This window comes from Gymnogyps californianus, chromosome 11 (assembly GCF_018139145.2).
Source record: "Gymnogyps californianus isolate 813 chromosome 11, ASM1813914v2, whole genome shotgun sequence".
In the NCBI taxonomy this organism is placed as follows: domain Eukaryota; kingdom Metazoa; phylum Chordata; class Aves; order Accipitriformes; family Cathartidae; genus Gymnogyps; species Gymnogyps californianus.
The window spans coordinates 10,006,817-10,024,091 of record NC_059481.1 but is presented as its reverse complement, the minus strand read 5'-3'; the positions used below and the strand labels follow the sequence as shown (position 1 = coordinate 10,024,091).

The window sequence follows — 17,275 nt, the reverse complement described above, 5'->3', positions numbered from 1 at the left end:
GAGTCAATCTTACTACAGTGAATGGAAGTGATAGTCTTTCACTTACATCTATTAAAAAAACCAAGCTATACACATGTAGAAAATTATGTATAAGTATCAACATAATGCTAAGTTTGCAAAGACAGGTAGTAATAGCAAAGAAAATCTCTGAATTGAGGTAGCAGGCACTTTTATGCACTCTGGTGCGTTGCATACATTAAAACATATTTCTTAGAAGTACATAACACCTAGAGTGTTTTAAGAATAATTCTATAGAAAGCACTGTCATTTTTAGGATTCCTGCTTTGCTTAGATGCAGAAGTTAGAAGCCAAGAGAATTGCAATGCTTCTGCACTTGACAGGAAAATGGCAGAAATACTGTTACTAAGCACTCAGATACTGTGTAACCAACATGGGAAAATACAAGAAAAAGTGTTATATTCAGAAAAGGATTCAAATAGGGCACAAATAGAGAAAGCAATACACATTAAACAGTATGGATAAAACAAGATATTATATAGCTATTTCTTTAGTAATTGTCCTCAGTAGTTCAGAAGTGCATGAAAAGAAAACTAAATGCAGAATTGCACAAATATAATTTGTGCAATTAGATTTGCACAAATGGTCTTAAGCTTAACATCTCTGAGCTTTTCAAACCTTAATTCATAAACTTTTCCTTCAAACACCTAAGTATAGAGTTATTACCTGTACTTTAATAATCTCTATGTTTTCCTCTATTTTGTCATCTATATCAATTCAATTTTATGTAGAAAACTCTAGTTATGTCCTTTATTTTTTTATTAATTTAATTGTCCTGTAATTAAATGGTACAGAGTATTAACAAGTAAAAGATAAAGATCCATAAATAATTCAGAGGTGAGGATAGTTATCAAAAAAAGAAAAGTCAAGCAGGTACTTAACTTAATAAAAAGCTTATAACATTTATAATCAAATATCATCTTATGAATATTTCCCAGCAGTGCACATTTCAAGCAGATACAGTAAAATCACCACTGCCACTAACAAACACAGATTAAGTACCAAAAATCACTATGATCACCACAGCTTTTGTACAGATAGCAAGCACAATGTAGAAAAAACTGTATTGAATTTGAAAATGATATATGAATAATTTATCTAAAGTGTTTTGTAAAAATGTGTTAGATATTTTCAATCAGAAAAATTAATGGAGTTTCTTGGTCCTGAAGGACCGGATCATCCTTCAGATTATTCAGTGTTGTTGCAAAATTAATAAATCAGGTTTTGTGTATAAAAAATAATTGTTCCTTTGTATGTAAAAAGCAAGCTCCCCTAGGCTATGGGCTTAGAATATGACACAAAGTTTTTTGAACTTCAGTTTTAGAGCTCACAAACCATTTTTAAAAAACAGCTTCTAAACAAGTAGTAAAAAATTATAATGGCACTACTACAAAAACGTGCAAGCACCCTTACTTGTCCTCTGAAAGACGAAAGGAAGAGGTTTTTCTGCATTTTGGGCAGATTTCCCTCATCACATGGGGTACTGTTTACACTGATACTATGAATGCAAGCAAGCCATATCTGTACTTGAATTTATTCCAATATAGCATATTAGCAATAACCGTAGTGACAGCGTCATAGAAAACAGTGCAATAAGACAATCTGCAGTGTATTCAGATAAGAGGCCTGCAAGACAATTAAGCCACCACATCTTCTCAAACTGAAGTGCAGTAGTGCCCCAACATCTCATAATTCTTTTGGCTTAATACCTTACATACTCTCTATTCAAAGTATTTCATCTGCCATCTGAATGATTTAACAGGACACAATCTTCAATAAACATGGTTAACTGCACAAATCCAAACTATTATTTATTGATGATTTTGACCTTTTCTAGTAAGGACTGTAAGCGTACACTGAATTTTGACTATACAGGAGACCTGACCTCAGCAGAAATACTGTTTAGGCATATGTTTCTAATTTTCTCCTGTGTTGGGACTAGCATCATGTGATAAAGTTCTCAAAATTTGCATTCTCTGTGTAAAGTTAAATGCATATTATTATGAGAATTGAACAAAAAGTTTATTAAGTGATGTTATTCTATTTTTAAACTTACACTAAACATGTCTTAAAACAATAAAACAGAACAAGACTTGCAAGGCAAAAGAAAATAACAGGAAACTAGTAGATGATTCATTCTGCAAGTGTGATGAACTTCAAGGAATAAATTCATATCAAACTAGTACTAATTGAAAGACTAAATCTACCTCTGATAAATGAAAATTGCTACCTCTGAGCAAGGAAGGTTACTCTTTAAAGTCTACCCATTCTTTCCTCACTCTCAATACATATTAGATAGAAATCTGGCTTGGTAGACATGCTGCCATATGCTGTATACAGCAAGGAAAACCACTGATCCTTTTATTATTACCTCTTATTGTACAGATATTTACCTTTTTAAAAAAAGCAAAGATACCAACTGCTTAGGAAAATGTAAAAGCAATATAGATAACAGCTAATTTCCTTATTGAAGTAGATTTCAAGTGGTGGCTATTGGAAGAAACATTCTACGCTTTAATTAGAATAAAATTTGTTATTGATTTTCATATTTGTCTTCTAGCACACATACGTTTGGAACATATCCTGTGCACATGCTATATTAATATTCCAAATGTATTATTAGATCAATATTTATTGTCATGGAAAGATATTCCACTGTAATGGAAAGTTGCCATATCCCTATATTAAAATTTAGGCAAGATACATTAAACTACACAGATATTAATTCATGGCTTCTGTATTGTTTACTGTATCACTACCCACATGCATGTGCAATGACACCATTTAAACTTAGAATAGAATAATTTTACTTTGTTCTGCAAACCAAAGGAATAAAAGGATGGGATTCAATTTATCTTATTCTAGACCTGTAATAGCAGCAGACAATTAGCTTTGCTTCCCACCCCCCCACCCCCCCTGCCCTTCTTTAGGCTCTCCTTGTAGTCAGTGGGGAAAAGATACAGACTTTTACTTATTCCTACTTCCTCCTGCTCATTACAAAAACATGAACTACCTACTAGCTTATAGGTAGAGATCTTAAGTATAGATAGAAGTCTAAAGTTAGATTAGGTAAATTCCACTTGAAGTCAACTATACTCTTGGTATTTAACACATTTCAGCACAAACTATGCTGAAATGCCTATTTATTTGGAATAAAGGCAGCCCATTGTATTCAGGCAACTTCCCATCGACCACATAAAATAAAGTATCTTTGGCAATCTCATGAAGAGAGAGTACAACAAGTTGTACATGAAGTAGTACTGGCTTAGATCTTAATCTGTGTGACAATGTTTCTCCCAACCAATACAGTGTAAAAAACCTATTAAGAAAGCCTACTAAAAGACAACTTAAATATTTTAAAAGCTTCTGAATGCTTTTTGAAAAAGTGTGTCAGCCTCTGTCATAGGAAATCGGATGATGAACTGTTATGCATAATAACATCTTCCATCTGCTTAAGGGGTCATCCTCTTAGTTACCTGGTGGAAAAACAGTTTTGAAGCTAAACTGGTATAACTGAAAGACAGTCATAGGTACTAGGTGCTCCTAAACTTTTGTAAAGTCAAATTCAACAGAATTATTGCTGACTCTACAACAGTGTAAATATTGAAATATTCATGGAAATTCCTTAATCCACAACCTGAAATTATAAACAGACTGGCTGTTTTCCCAGTTATCCATTAACTCTAGTACAGTAACACTGTTCAGATTTTTTTTAAACTACAAACAGTGATATACAAGTCTGACACAAAATCAGGTCCTCCACTGAGTTTCACTTAAAGAGGCAAAGCCTCAGTCATGAATCTAACTGCATAGCCAGAAGAAAAATAAAGAAAAACACTTTTTGACTATAGAAACAACAAAAACTTTATCTTATGTCCATTTCCATAATGGAATCCAAGTACAAGGCTACCACTTAGACTTTATCGTATTTAACTGAGTCAGGGAACATGCTCACAGGTAACTGTATAGGCAAGTGGTACTATGCATGGCTGTGTGTTCATCTGCCAACAGATGAAAACCATAATGAAAAGCTGCTGTGTTTCTGCAAAGGTTTGTCTGTGATGCTGTATACATCTTTCCCGTACATCTGAACAATGCTTTGTCTGCCTGAGTGACACTGAAGTATCTACATAGCTCTTGATCCAGGTCAGGCCAATTTCAAGGATCAACACCATGACCTCTCATGTTCTCCTGCAATACAAATATAATTCAACATTAAATCAGCTACAGTATATCCTAGTAGGCTTTCCCAGGTATTCACCCTAGATGGTATCTTTTAGTTACCAATGCATAACAGAAACGAAAAAAATTAGTTAATTGCTAACATAGCAAATAACTGCATCCTTTCTTGTGTTCCAGCTATTCTGTAAGAGGTGGTGATTGTAGCTCTCATTCTTGCTTGATACTAGTACCAAAAGGTACAGAAACAGCAATTAAAAAACACACTTTTAACCATCTGCACCCTTTCTGAATATGTAATACACAGAAGCAGGGGCATCAATTTTACTTCCTCTAATTTTGAAATAGGCAGCATTTTTACAGCTAAAGGAGACACAGTTAAAATATACTCTGACTTTTGTCTCTATAGTACCATTACAGTCCTATGCTGTTAAATCTCACCGATTTACAAAGAATTCACTATACTTCAGTGTGAAGTTATCTAGCTGTACCAAATAAAGTTGCATCTGAGGTGTAATTTTGTCTCCAGACCCCTAACTTTTGGGCTGCCTTGGGCATTGTATGGTGATAGAAGGTATTAGTTCTTATATTGTTGAGTGCAGCAATTTGCATTTTGGCCTAGCATGTCTATAGAATTAATGAGTCAAAGTAATTTTCCATGTTGTTAAGCACACACAGCAGCAGCACTGAATTCACTCCACAATATTTACTGTCCAGAAATCTAGGAAAGAAATGATTGGATTTTGGGTTTTTTTAGTTTCAGGGGGGGGTGGGGGGTGGGGTGTTTGGTTGGTTTTTTAACTAAGGAAGAACCTCATCGCACCACACTGTGGGGATAAAAGTATACCCACTGTCAGAAGTTAATTCAAAGGCATACACTGCCTAAGTACTATTTAATCCTGCAATATACCTTTCTGATGAGTGCAGACCTGGCCTTCTCTACCACCACACACGGAACTGCCTTTTCTCAGGCCTACACAGATGACTTCTTTAAATCAACAGCCAAAAGTTTCAATTTAAAAATGACAGAGTGAATTATTTAGCAATTATTTACTTAGCCCTAGAAGTTTGGAATACCTATGACCTGTCAGCACTATTTCTAGTTAATAGTATATGTTCCATGAAGTAATAAGAATACCGAAAGGCTGAAAAAGTAAAAAGCTGGGAACTTGCACAATTTTTTTTTTTTTTTTTTAAGATGTGGGATATACTTAAGTCGTCAACATTTTTACCAGAATACACACTTTCCATGAAAAATCTAAACCAATGAAAATAAAGATGTTGTTTATCTTAAAAGTGTGAAAGTTAAGTACAAAACATAACCCCACTTCTTAGTGCACAACACAATTCTGTTGCACACTGCTATCCTCCTGCAGGCACTAGTGTGCAACACAAGTCCTACTAAAGATATGCCTTGATATGAACTAGTGTATTTCTTCATGATGCCTCTACAGCTCTAGAAATAAGCATTATTAATAATTCAACTTTTAAATTAACTTTTTGTGCTATGATGGATTAAATTATACTCTCATGTAATTAGCATAGTTATTTTGGCTTAAAGTTTGGGGGTTTTTTTGGTTGGTTGGTTTGAGGTTTTTGTTTGTGGTTTGGTTTTTTAAGAAGGGAATTAAGTGTTGCATTGACATACTATCAGGTCTGAGTCCCCTTAAAATCCAATGTCTTTTCAAGAAGCACATCAAGACTTGCCACCTTGTGAGCTTTAACCTCAAATTCACATCATAGGAGCACCTGAGGAGCTGTTACACTGTATCCTAACAAATATAACAGCATAGCATATGATGGATCCATAACAAATGCATCAAAAGTATGCATGAAAAATAATCATTACATGCTCAATGTCAGTGTTTTAGAGTTTTAATATCTTGTCTATGTCCTTTTTTTAAACAAAGTAATTAAGTTCTGATAGAAAATAACGGACGCAAATCAGTTAAAAATTATAGCTATGACAACAGATTTATAAGGAAACAAAATATTCTCTGGTCCTTTATTACATTTATTTGCTCAATTTTACTGCAGAGTTTCAAATGCACACTAATCCTTTGGTTAAAAGATGACTATACAAGAAATGCTAATAAACATTTAGGTATAATGACCTTTAAGGATGTCTCTCACTCAAATTGATATGTACTTAGGAAACAGCCTACCTACAGTTACATGTTTTTGAGAAGTGTCCTTTTTAGCTGTGAAATAAAAGAAAACATTCTATATCAAGATTTCCCCCACCTAAATTTCTCAACTGTTTTCAACATTAGTTTTAAAAAAGTAATGAAGATGTAGATAGAACAGCTGGGAACTGGTAGCATCTTTACAAACCTTGCCATAAAAACATGTGTGTGTATTAGTGATAGCTGAAAATTTAGATGCCTGCTCTAGTTTCCCTTAGTTACAACAGGGATCTAGTACAATATCTTTCCATTCTACCTTTAGTACTTTACCACTAGTAAAGGTGACTTTCTGGCAATTGCTACAAAACAAGCAGTTTGGCAATTATAATCAAATTAATTTCTCATTTTTGCTGGTTTATTTACTTTATGCTAAAGTACTGGACAGATATAGCTTACAGCTTTTACTGTTAACAGAAATACTATCTGCATAGAAAAAGTGCATGCTGCTATTACAGGGGGGAAACAATCATGAGATTTAGGAACACCTTTAGGAACAGAAAAGAACACATCAGAGAGGAAACATTCTTCCTTTTACAGGGAGGAGAAAAAGAGGAGAGGGAAGTAACAAATCGCAATATTGCAGATGTGCTGACAGACTAGTAAAATGAAGGGATTAGAGGAATGACAAGACAGGAAGAAGAATCCCAGACACTACTGTTCCACAAACCCTCCTCAGAAAGAGGACTGAGCAGAGGGTAGAACCCATGCCCCCTCTTGACTGCAGAAAGCGCACTGAAAACTAATATCATGCACGTACATAAATAGCAGAACACACATAAGAAGAATCTTAGATATTTACCAGAAAACAGAATTCAAAGTTATGCAGGAAACAACAACAAATAAAAGCAGGATAACAAGTTTAGAGTACCCTAACTCAGAGTCTAGTATTTACTTTTGAAAATTTGACCTTTTATTGTTTTTCCCAGCAGTGCAACTAAAGCTAAAATTCTAAGCAAAAGCATCACATAGTCACTCAGCAACAATAAGAGTAAAGAAAAATAAGTACAACACTAAATACAATCTAACAGTCTCCTAAGGTCACACGTTCTCCTCTTAATTTTTTTATCGATGTTTTTGAAAAAAAAGATTAAAAGAATTTTTAAATCTCAAAATACAATGCAAAAATGAGAGCTTCATAAGAGAACTTTGTATTTTTGAGTAGCTGCAGGAAAAACACACCAGTGTAAAACTACAGGTTTTAACTGACTATAATTGTTAGTCCAATTTAATTTTATCCTAAACCTTTTTATTTAAAGCAGCAACTCAGTACATTTGGGAAAAAAAAATAAGTACCAGAAGGCATTTCCTATGCCAGCTTAATGATATTAAATAGTTTACTAACACAACAGGCTTGTAATTTATGCTGTACTCATTTTGCCAAGTCCTTCATTAAACACAGGTATTTTGTACTTTAAAACAAGGGACTTCGTTGTCCAAAGCAGACAGCAGGCAGCAGTGTGCTGTAATAACTTGTGAAGTAAATTGTGATCTCAGTGTTACACTAGTAAAACTGTGTTTTCATACAGTATTAATATGTTATGCATTTCAGTGGTTCTAGACTCATTATGTACTTCCCCCCTCCCAGGACACATAGCTCTGAATCACATGAAAACACTGTATTGTAATGTCTAGTACCATTACAGCTTCTAATAGTTCTGTCTGTCAAAGTTCAAATAACTACATTTATTACCCTTGTGAATCACCATTACACTCTCAAATCATCTGGGAATCTACAGTTTAACCTGAAACACTCAGCTTTAGTTTTCCTGACTACACAGTTGTGAACTTTGCAATTATCTTCCACTCTTAACTGATGATCAATTAACTCAAAAGGTTTCTCAGATTATGATTTTGCTGAAGAAAGCAGAACTCCATGCTCTAACTTGGGATTGTTAGGACTGAAAATTTCATTCTTTCTAGTAACTAGAGAGAATAACTTACATTTTATTTATAGCTTCCAGAAATATTCTACCCAATTCACTGCAATGTCAGCTAATCATCTGATTGTCAGGATCTGACTTACGCTATTGTATTTTATTAGTGACATACCTTAAGCCATATGAAAATTTCATTTCTTGCTTATGTAAATGTTTAAACTTGCTAATTAATATATTCAATGTGTTAGTATTTCTGCTTTAGTCTTCTATAAATTAGGTTTGTGTAACACTACAACAGACAAACAAAACTTAAGAAAAGTGAACAAAAAAATCCCTCTGTGTTATTACCTGTTTCAATTTCCCAAATATAAACTGACCCGTCTTCACATCCAACAATTAGCAGATTTTCAACAGGGTCAAATTTTATCTTCTTCACAGGAAACAGATGCTTTCTGGCATGTAAGAGACACACTCTCTTCTGAAGGTGTAGAATTGCTACCGAGTGATCACTGCACACACAGCACACTATGCTGTGGTCTTTTAACTGCAAAACAGAAAGAACTTCAGTTTCAACACTAACCACAGTCATAACCACATCATTTTAACAAGCCTGGTAAAAGTTGTCCAGCGAATTCTTTCCCAGAACATACTCATTTTAGAAAATGATGTTTTATTTCAGCCTACATCTCCAACTTGGTTTTTTTTCAATTTTTTTTAAAAAAATAATTTAAATACCATTTATTCACAATATTTAGCCTATCAAAGCAGTGATTATATAACCAAACATACAGTAGCAGTTGTCCTAGAAAAGAAAGTAGTAAAAAATTACCTTAAACCAAACTGCTGTTCATGTGATATAAAATTATGTCAGGTCTTATGACACAAAAGCCAAGGGCAATGTATTTCTAATGAAAAATTGGGTATGTTACAATTTCATTTCACACTGTATGGGATCTGATTTTGCAAAGCCTTCCCCTCCTACAAACAATTTTTGGTGACACATGAAGGAATTTACCCTATGGAAAAATTCAGCCCTATAAAGAAAACTGAAACACCACCCAAGCAGGCATTAAATCCTACCTAGTTTCCAGAGAAAGGTCTAAAGGGAGCCTTACAAGCATTAAGAACTTATGCCATTGAAAAACATCTTTTGGACTACTTAATGTTGGCACGTAAGTGAACTCTGAGTCAACCATAAGCATCAAATATGTCTTCATAGGCTTTCTAAGAGGAAAAAGATGAAATCCCAGCCCCATGGAGTACAACGGGGACAGAATTTGTTCAACAAAATTTCATAGAGCGTTCACAGTAAATCTTCTAAATTTTTTACTTCAAAATTCACTGAGAGAAAAACATACAAAATTATTCTAAATCTCATAACACACAAAAGCATGACCACAAGGATGTGTCAAGGAACTAAAATCAAGCATACACATTTATGTTCATATACTATTGGTCCAAATCTTTTCTTACTATATTCAAACCCCTAGCCTTACTGATTACACTTTCCAACTTCAGAAGTTAGGAGATAGTCAGATTAACATATAGATTAGTAATCATGATATTAAAAATGGTGAATAGAATGTTAAGACCTTCAATTTAATATGTCACTGGTTTAGGATCATTTTTCTGAATCACTGAAGTTACAAACTAACAAGAAATCAGCCCCCTGAAATTCAAAGCAACTTTCGAACAAGACAATTAAGTGAATGTAAATTAAGGATAAAGTGCTGCAGGATAAAAGTATTGCCAGAGAGTTTTTTCTCTCATATATACACACACACACACGTATATAAACACTTTTTTTTTCCTGAGACATCATTTATTAAGCTTTTACTTACTCTGTAGTTTTCTGGAGATCGCAAGAGCTCTGTCACTGGACCAGACTGCAAACTAAATTGGTGTAAGATGCCTCCAGTAAATATATCCCAGCAGATCACAACAGAATCCTGGCCCCCTGATAACAGCCAGCTTGGATCAAATCTTACTGATTTATTATGTGGATAAAGTAAACAAGTGACTCTGCTACTATGACCATTCAGAACCTTATAAGGTAGATTATCTGCAACAAGATGGTACATAAATTATTTCTGTTCTTGAAGAATACAGGTTCCACATTTTACGGTACATTTGCTAAAACTCAGGAAATTCAAAAGACTAAGCACAACAATCCTGTACATGGTGTGCTGGTTTTGGCTGGGATAGAGTTAATTTTCTTCATAGTAGCTGGTATGGGGCTGTGTTTCGGATTTGTGCTGAAAACAATGTTGATAACACAGGGATGTTTTCCTTATTGCTGAGCAGTGCTTACACAGAGTCAAGGCCTTTTCTGCTTCTCACCCCACGCCACCAGCGAGGAGGCTGGGGGTGCACAAGAAGCTGGGAGGGGACACAGCCGGGACAGCTGACCCCAGCTGACCAAAGGGATGTTCCATGCCACAGGATGTCATGCTCAGCATATAAAGCTGGGGGAAGAAGAAGGAAGGGGGGGATGCTCGGAGTGATGGCGTTTGTCTTCCCAGGTAACCGTTACACATGATGGAGCCCTGCTTTCCTAGAGATGGCTGAACATCTGCCTGCCGATGAGTAGTCAGTGAATTCCTTGTTTTGCTTTGCTTGCATGGCTTTTGCTTTACCTATTAAACCATCTTTATCTCAACCCACAAGTTTTCTCACTTTTACCCTTCCAATTCTCTCCCCCATCCCACAGGAGGGGTGGGGGTGAGCAAGCAGCTGTGTGGTGCTTAGTTGCCAGCTGGGGTTGAATCACAACACATGGAATCAAAGAATTTTGGACATGTTCCTAAAAGGGAGGACAAAGGTGTGCACTCTGAGCTTCATCTACTGAGATGTAACCTTTTTATTCTTTCAGTGGAATGATCTTTTAGAGGGAAAATGACAATGACAACCACTGCCCATATCATGACATACCACATATCTCACATCCATGTGACTCCACCCCCACAGCCATGCCAGGACTCCTAACAGTGCAAAGCACCTTGGTAGTACTAAGCTATGATCTGATAGATCAGCTAACAGAGGGAGAAAGAACATCATAATCTTCCATTTTCCTCATTCAATCCCTGACCATCACCCCTATTTTTCAGAGAATTTTTACAGGGATCACTGGAGGGGATGTCAGAAGTATGCAGTCTTCTGTGCTTGATTGAGATGAATTTGAACAAAGTTGTTAAAACTTACCTTTTAGCAAAGATATGTTTTGTAAAAGTCTTGCTCTTGCAGTTTTTAAACCTAGTGTTACAAAAATTTTCCCATTTTCACATCCACACACGAGCTTATCAAGACTGGGTATGTATATAGAGGAACTGACAACTGAATTTTCGATTCCATCTTTAGATGCACAAAGATGATCAATAATGCCTTCTGACACTGCATGATGTTTATCAAAATTATCCTGAAGAGTCCACGTTGCTGTAATTGGGATCTCTAAAGGGTGGGGGAAAAGTCAGGAATTTTTAATTTTTTTTTTTATTCAAAACAAAATAAAAATCAAAAAAGCAAAATATACATTTTCATCTCTTCATCACTTCCCCTAGCTTATTCTTTCTGCAGCCTAGGGATGGAACGTCAGCAGTTGCTATTCCAACACTAGACCACATCTCACCAACTCCTTTCTTTCGTACCTCCCGATGAACAACCGTAAGCAAGACCAACTAAGTAAATTTTCATGACATTTGGTAGAGAAGCATTTATGGGCAGATGGTAAGGAAATAAGAACATTTATATATTCAGTTCCATGAAGAACTTCTAGACACTCATCTTTGTTAGTGTCTTGCTCCTTCTAACTACAGGCAATCATCACACAATTAACGAATAAGCATCACTTTCTAGCGTGAAAATATTTTCATGAGAATTGAAGTTTTCATGAAAACTGACTTAAAGACATAATTAAAAAGATGGTATCAAGGGCACAGACTTGCCAAACCTTTTGGTGAACCATCAAATGTTGACACAGGGACATCAGGAACATGCCACAAAGTGATCCTTCCTGAAGCTTCACCAGAAAAAAGAACCTTATAGAAAGGCTCCTTTCTTTCATTCATGAAGCCCATGACAAAAGGAAAACTCTGCCAAAAATAACAGTAAATCAATATTCTGATACGAAAGAGCTGATAAAATAATGTAATAATTACAAATTCAAAGGTTTTTTAATATCAAAAGCTGTAGAAATATAAAACAAATAACGGTTGAATCCTCACCTGTCACTAAGTTCTGTTCAGACCAGGTCTACTCTGCCTCGTGCAAGCCTCTCAAAGATCACCTCTGCTTTGCCAGTATCCTTGGCTAAGCCTACATCCCAAAGGGTAAAGTGGAATGGGAAGGCTCCCTAGGTTTACTGTCTCTAAACGGAGAATCTATCAATAGTATCGCCAGTGTAAAAAAAATGGCAACATAAGCACTAACATCACGCTGAAAAAAATGCAGTGAAACATTGATAATCTTCACATAAAAACAAATTCAGTAAAGCTTCAATCTTAATAGCTTAAATTACTACAAATAATGAAAGGTAAGAATTATGCTTTTACATAGGTAATAGTCTATAACACCGTCATTCAGTCATCTGGAAAAAGTTAGATACTACAGAGGTAGAATATCATTGATAAACAGACTTACTGACATCTACCTAGTTTCATTTAGGCAATGCTAAAACTTATTGCAGTATATTTATCTCAGACAAACACCATGTTTTTATTCTCCCAAGAAGATTAGAAGTCTGTAGGTTTTCTTTGCCTGTAGGTATAACACCACAGATAATTCTATATCACCACATCAGTAACGACCAAGCTATGTAATAATCTACTGGTGAACTTGCTAAGAACATCCTGCTTTGTTACATAAGCTTCATTCTCAAGTATCAAACTATTAAAAACAGGTGAGGTGTCTAAGGGGAAGCTTCTAGTTGCTCAAAACTTTTGCAAGTCAAGAAAATTAGGAATCTCCAGGTATGTCAACATTATGTTTGAGTTTACACCAGGCTTGTACTTCGGAAGTGAATGCTTAGGTTTGTGTTGTGGAGCTGTCTTGGAGCACCAAACCAGGATTCTTTTTGCATGAAAGTAAACTGGGAGATGTATGCAGGAGCACACAAAAAAACCCACACTAAAAAACCCCAAAAGCACACCCTGCACTGTAGATCGTGTGGATGAAAGGTCATCAGCACAAACTGTTTTGTTCCACACATCACCTTTGCTTAGACAGCGTAGACATAACTTGACTGTTCACTCCTTCAATACATTTTAATAACGTCCCCGTATGTTGGGTATATTTTATTTACAACATTGAAGTTGGGGAGTAAATTCCACAATAAGCAACTGTACTGTAATGTGGTTCAGTTTATAATCTAAGAATGGAGGTCAAAACAGATCATCACTAGGCAGTTTTGTTGTCTCACAAATCTGCTATAAAAATTATTCAGGTAGTAAGGTAAATATTAAAGCTGAAGTATTAGAAAAGGGCAGGTGACTTTACTTAATGCATACATTTTGGGGGAAGCATATATGAGTTTTCTACCACCACTGTAACCCTATTATTTGCTAAGGCATGTGTTTTGGCTATTTCTTTTCCCTCATGATATCTGACCTTTTGGCATCCTTCAGCAGTTATCCTATCTGATTTTAGATCACAGCATTTGGGGGAAAAGCTGAATGGCTTGTGCTATTGCTCTTCAACTGAAAATTAAATCTGTCAGGCTTCACAAGAGTACACAACAAAAATGCTTTCTAAGAGCCTACAGTTGTCAACAGAAAGAAAAAAGAACACTAGGAAACCTCACATAGGTATATATTTGACAGTGTTTCTAGTCAGGTACAAATAAAAATGTGTCTCCCTTGCATATCTTCAGAAACTGTTTAAAGACCTGCTCGAGCTCTGATGCAAATACACATCAAAAACTAATGCAACTGCAGGCAGGAATTAAATCCACATCTTCCAACAATTACTATTTCATAAACAGCATTAGCAATAAGACTTAGCAACAAAACCAGAGCCAAAGCTACACAGAAAAATGTTATATTTGTTTTCGTTCAATTTTTGCCAAAGAACTCCTGTCACAGACATTTTTTTTTTTTTATTCCTACTTCCTAATTCTAGTCATTTTTCTACTTTTTAAATCAATTGTTTTTCCTTACCTATTTCTTTGTGGTCACACAAAACACTACGCAAAAAGTGAGTCAAGATGCTGGCTTTCAAACATAGCTGAGTCCACTTGAGCTACTTTGTCTAAGCAGTAACTTCTAAATTTGAAATTGGTGTAACATGCTCTGCTAAACGTGAATTCTCAATCAGAAGTATAAAGATCACCTACATTTTTAGCTTCCTCTTTTCTTAACCTTAGAGGCTTCTTCAAGCAGAGACCATGGTTCTGAAGATAGTCACGTGTCTAATTTTATGCACTGTGAGTACTGTCAGTCTGCTCATAGTGTAAGAAAGTTAGGCATGTGATTATGCCTCTGAAGGCTCAAGATAACAGTATTCTGGATAAAATGTCAAAGATTCAAACCCCTTCAATTTAGGATGGCTACAACATGGGAAACAGTCTATTTATGTATTTACACTGAAACATGCATACATTTCTTAATAAAACAAGAACTAAACAACTTGCTTACATTTTGGTTATGGGTTGGCTTTTTTGTTGTTTGGTTTTTTGGGGTGGGTTGTGGGGGTTTTTTGGTTTTGTTTTTTTTTTTATAGATTTGAAAGTAAAAGCTTCTAAAGCTATTTTAGACCACCCTTAACTTGAAAAGCTCTCCCTTTTTTGCCAAAATTAGAAAAAAAAAAATCACTTCAGCCATTAGCCTAGCTATAGCTGAATACAGGAATTTTTTTTCCCTGTGAAAAAAGTAAATATTGCCAGAATTTAAGAACAAAATATGCTACAAGCATCTCCAAGTTTGCAAGTAAAAATTTTAAAATGAAGTAATAAGTCTTACTCATTGTTTTCATAGAACAATTAAATCTGTTAATGAATTCAACAATTTCTAAGTGATCATTCAGGTAATTGCAAACAAATAATGAACGAACTTTTGAAGCTTACTGTAAACCTTTATGAATTTACCTTATTTTCCTTCACACCGGTAAAGCAGAGTAAATGAGGATACACAGTTTCTTTCAGCACCTTCCCATCAGCAGGATATATGCTTTTAGAAAGCCCGCTGCATAATTTGAAAAAAAAAATAAGGCTTTAGAAAGTCATATTTTTTAGAAAGCAGAACAGCAACATCCAAGATTCACAGGTTCAATTAAAAGTTACTGAATAAGTAATTACAAGCAACTTTTTGAAATCACAGCACCAGCTGCTACATGTTCTACATGGCTAATCTTATTCCTGTGTCCCCCGCTGTGTCAAACAAAGACTGAGGGCTGTCAAACTCAGGGTAAATCTTTGAGTGCCAAAGTGGTTTTGTTCTGGTTTTTGATCATTTGCAACATGCAGAGATTTTCCATAATAAACCTCCCAAAGTTCATCTTGTACCTGAACTTTTTGTGTGAATCTCCCATCTGAGCCCACCTGTTTAGCAGCTGGTAGATGTAACTGTGGCCATCTTCTGTCCAGATGATAAGTCTGTAAGCTGCTAGTACTTCTCCACCAGCAAAGCACTGACCACTTTTACAGAACTCAGTACAAAGCAAGGAGAAATCACAATAATCATAGACCTAAGCTCAGAAAAACAATAAAATATAAACAAACAGTATTGGCACATTTATTTTAATTCAAGCTGGTTTGGGGCGATGGATCAATAAGTAGAACATTAGTTTGACTCTTTGTAGTTTGACTACCTCTTAAAGCCAAAGCAGTTTTCATACTATCAAACTACTGCAAAGTCAGAATCAAGCCATATATTTTGAAGATAAAGAAACTGACAATAAAAAAAGCAGCATTAGACCCTTCTGTTATATTAGAGGATTTTCGATGGGATTTCCTTTGTTTTGCCTTGCATTCATTATTAATATTTACTGGACTATTAATTTCTTATGAAGAGGTAGGTAATGAGTTTAGCACCTAAATATGACATTGAAGACTTTGATAAAAGCTATAAATACTTCTGTCTATATTCTTTAAAAGATGATCTGCTGGTGTAATCACAGCACATATCTTAAAGCAGACTTTTTCTTTTCTTCTTTGAGGAGCAACAGAGTTTTTTGTTTTGGTTTGGTTTTTTTTCAAATTAATTGAAATCAAAGAATGTATAATCCCCTTTGCTTGCAAGAATTCTTCTCTCTTCCATTTCTAGAGCTGGTAAAAAAATTATGACTTGTTTGCTTCCTCTGACCTTCCCATTTTAAGTTGAAACAGGATACGACTAGGGCAACCTAGGATATTGTCTGCTTGTTCACATTCCTAGTGGCCTCATGGAGAGTATTCATAGCCATATTTTTATAATTTATTCTAGCAGTGCAAGGAAATAGATTTCAGAATGAGAATTTCTACAAATTATTTGTAGCTAATTTCTGTTCATTAGCTAATTTCTAGCTAATTTGCTCTATTTTCATTACTATAGAAGTGGGTTAAGGAGCCACTCTAAACACACATGTGAATCTCTCCTACACTACACACCACATACCTTTCTAATTAAGGAGTAAGATTATCAGCATCTTTTATTTTAAAGCTGTATATTCATTGAAACATAGAAGTTGAAAATCCAGCATAACTTATGTACCTATAACACTACTTTAAGCAGTAAAATAGAAGTATTCAAATGCATAATGGAGATATTACAAGAAACATGCACCTCTTGTGGAAAAAGATTATAGAAATTAATAGAAAATAATGCATGTTACACAGATTTTTCCATGAAAAGCCTATCCATTCTATACATGGAATTTCTTTATAAATGCTTTTGTAGAGACTTTTTTAAATAGCCCAAGAGAAACCTCAAGAATACGCTACAACTGTATGATTCAAAGTTGACTCAACTGTATATGAAATTCTTGCCCCCAACAGCAGTGGTGTTTGGATCAGATCATATGTTGCACTAATAGCTCAGGATTATTTTA

The 17,275-nt window shown here is 35.1% G+C and overlaps 1 protein-coding gene across 7 annotated transcripts in view; it reads right to left on the bottom strand.

Moving 5' to 3' along the window:
* WDR72 (WD repeat domain 72) overlaps positions 1 to 17,275 on the bottom strand; it is a 127,421-nt gene that overhangs the window by 87,878 nt on the left and 22,268 nt on the right. For all 7 annotated transcript variants that reach the window (XM_050903638.1, XM_050903637.1, XM_050903639.1 and 4 more), the window contains 6 exons: positions 15,789 to 15,934; positions 15,336 to 15,432; positions 12,207 to 12,348; positions 11,462 to 11,707; positions 10,102 to 10,322; positions 8,609 to 8,804 (listed from right to left, as the gene is read on the bottom strand). In XM_050903638.1, the coding sequence (XP_050759595.1) occupies positions 8,609 to 8,804; positions 10,102 to 10,322; positions 11,462 to 11,707; positions 12,207 to 12,348; positions 15,336 to 15,432; positions 15,789 to 15,934 (1,048 nt within the window). The remainder of the gene's footprint in view (positions 1 to 8,608; positions 8,805 to 10,101; positions 10,323 to 11,461; positions 11,708 to 12,206; positions 12,349 to 15,335; positions 15,433 to 15,788; positions 15,935 to 17,275) is intronic.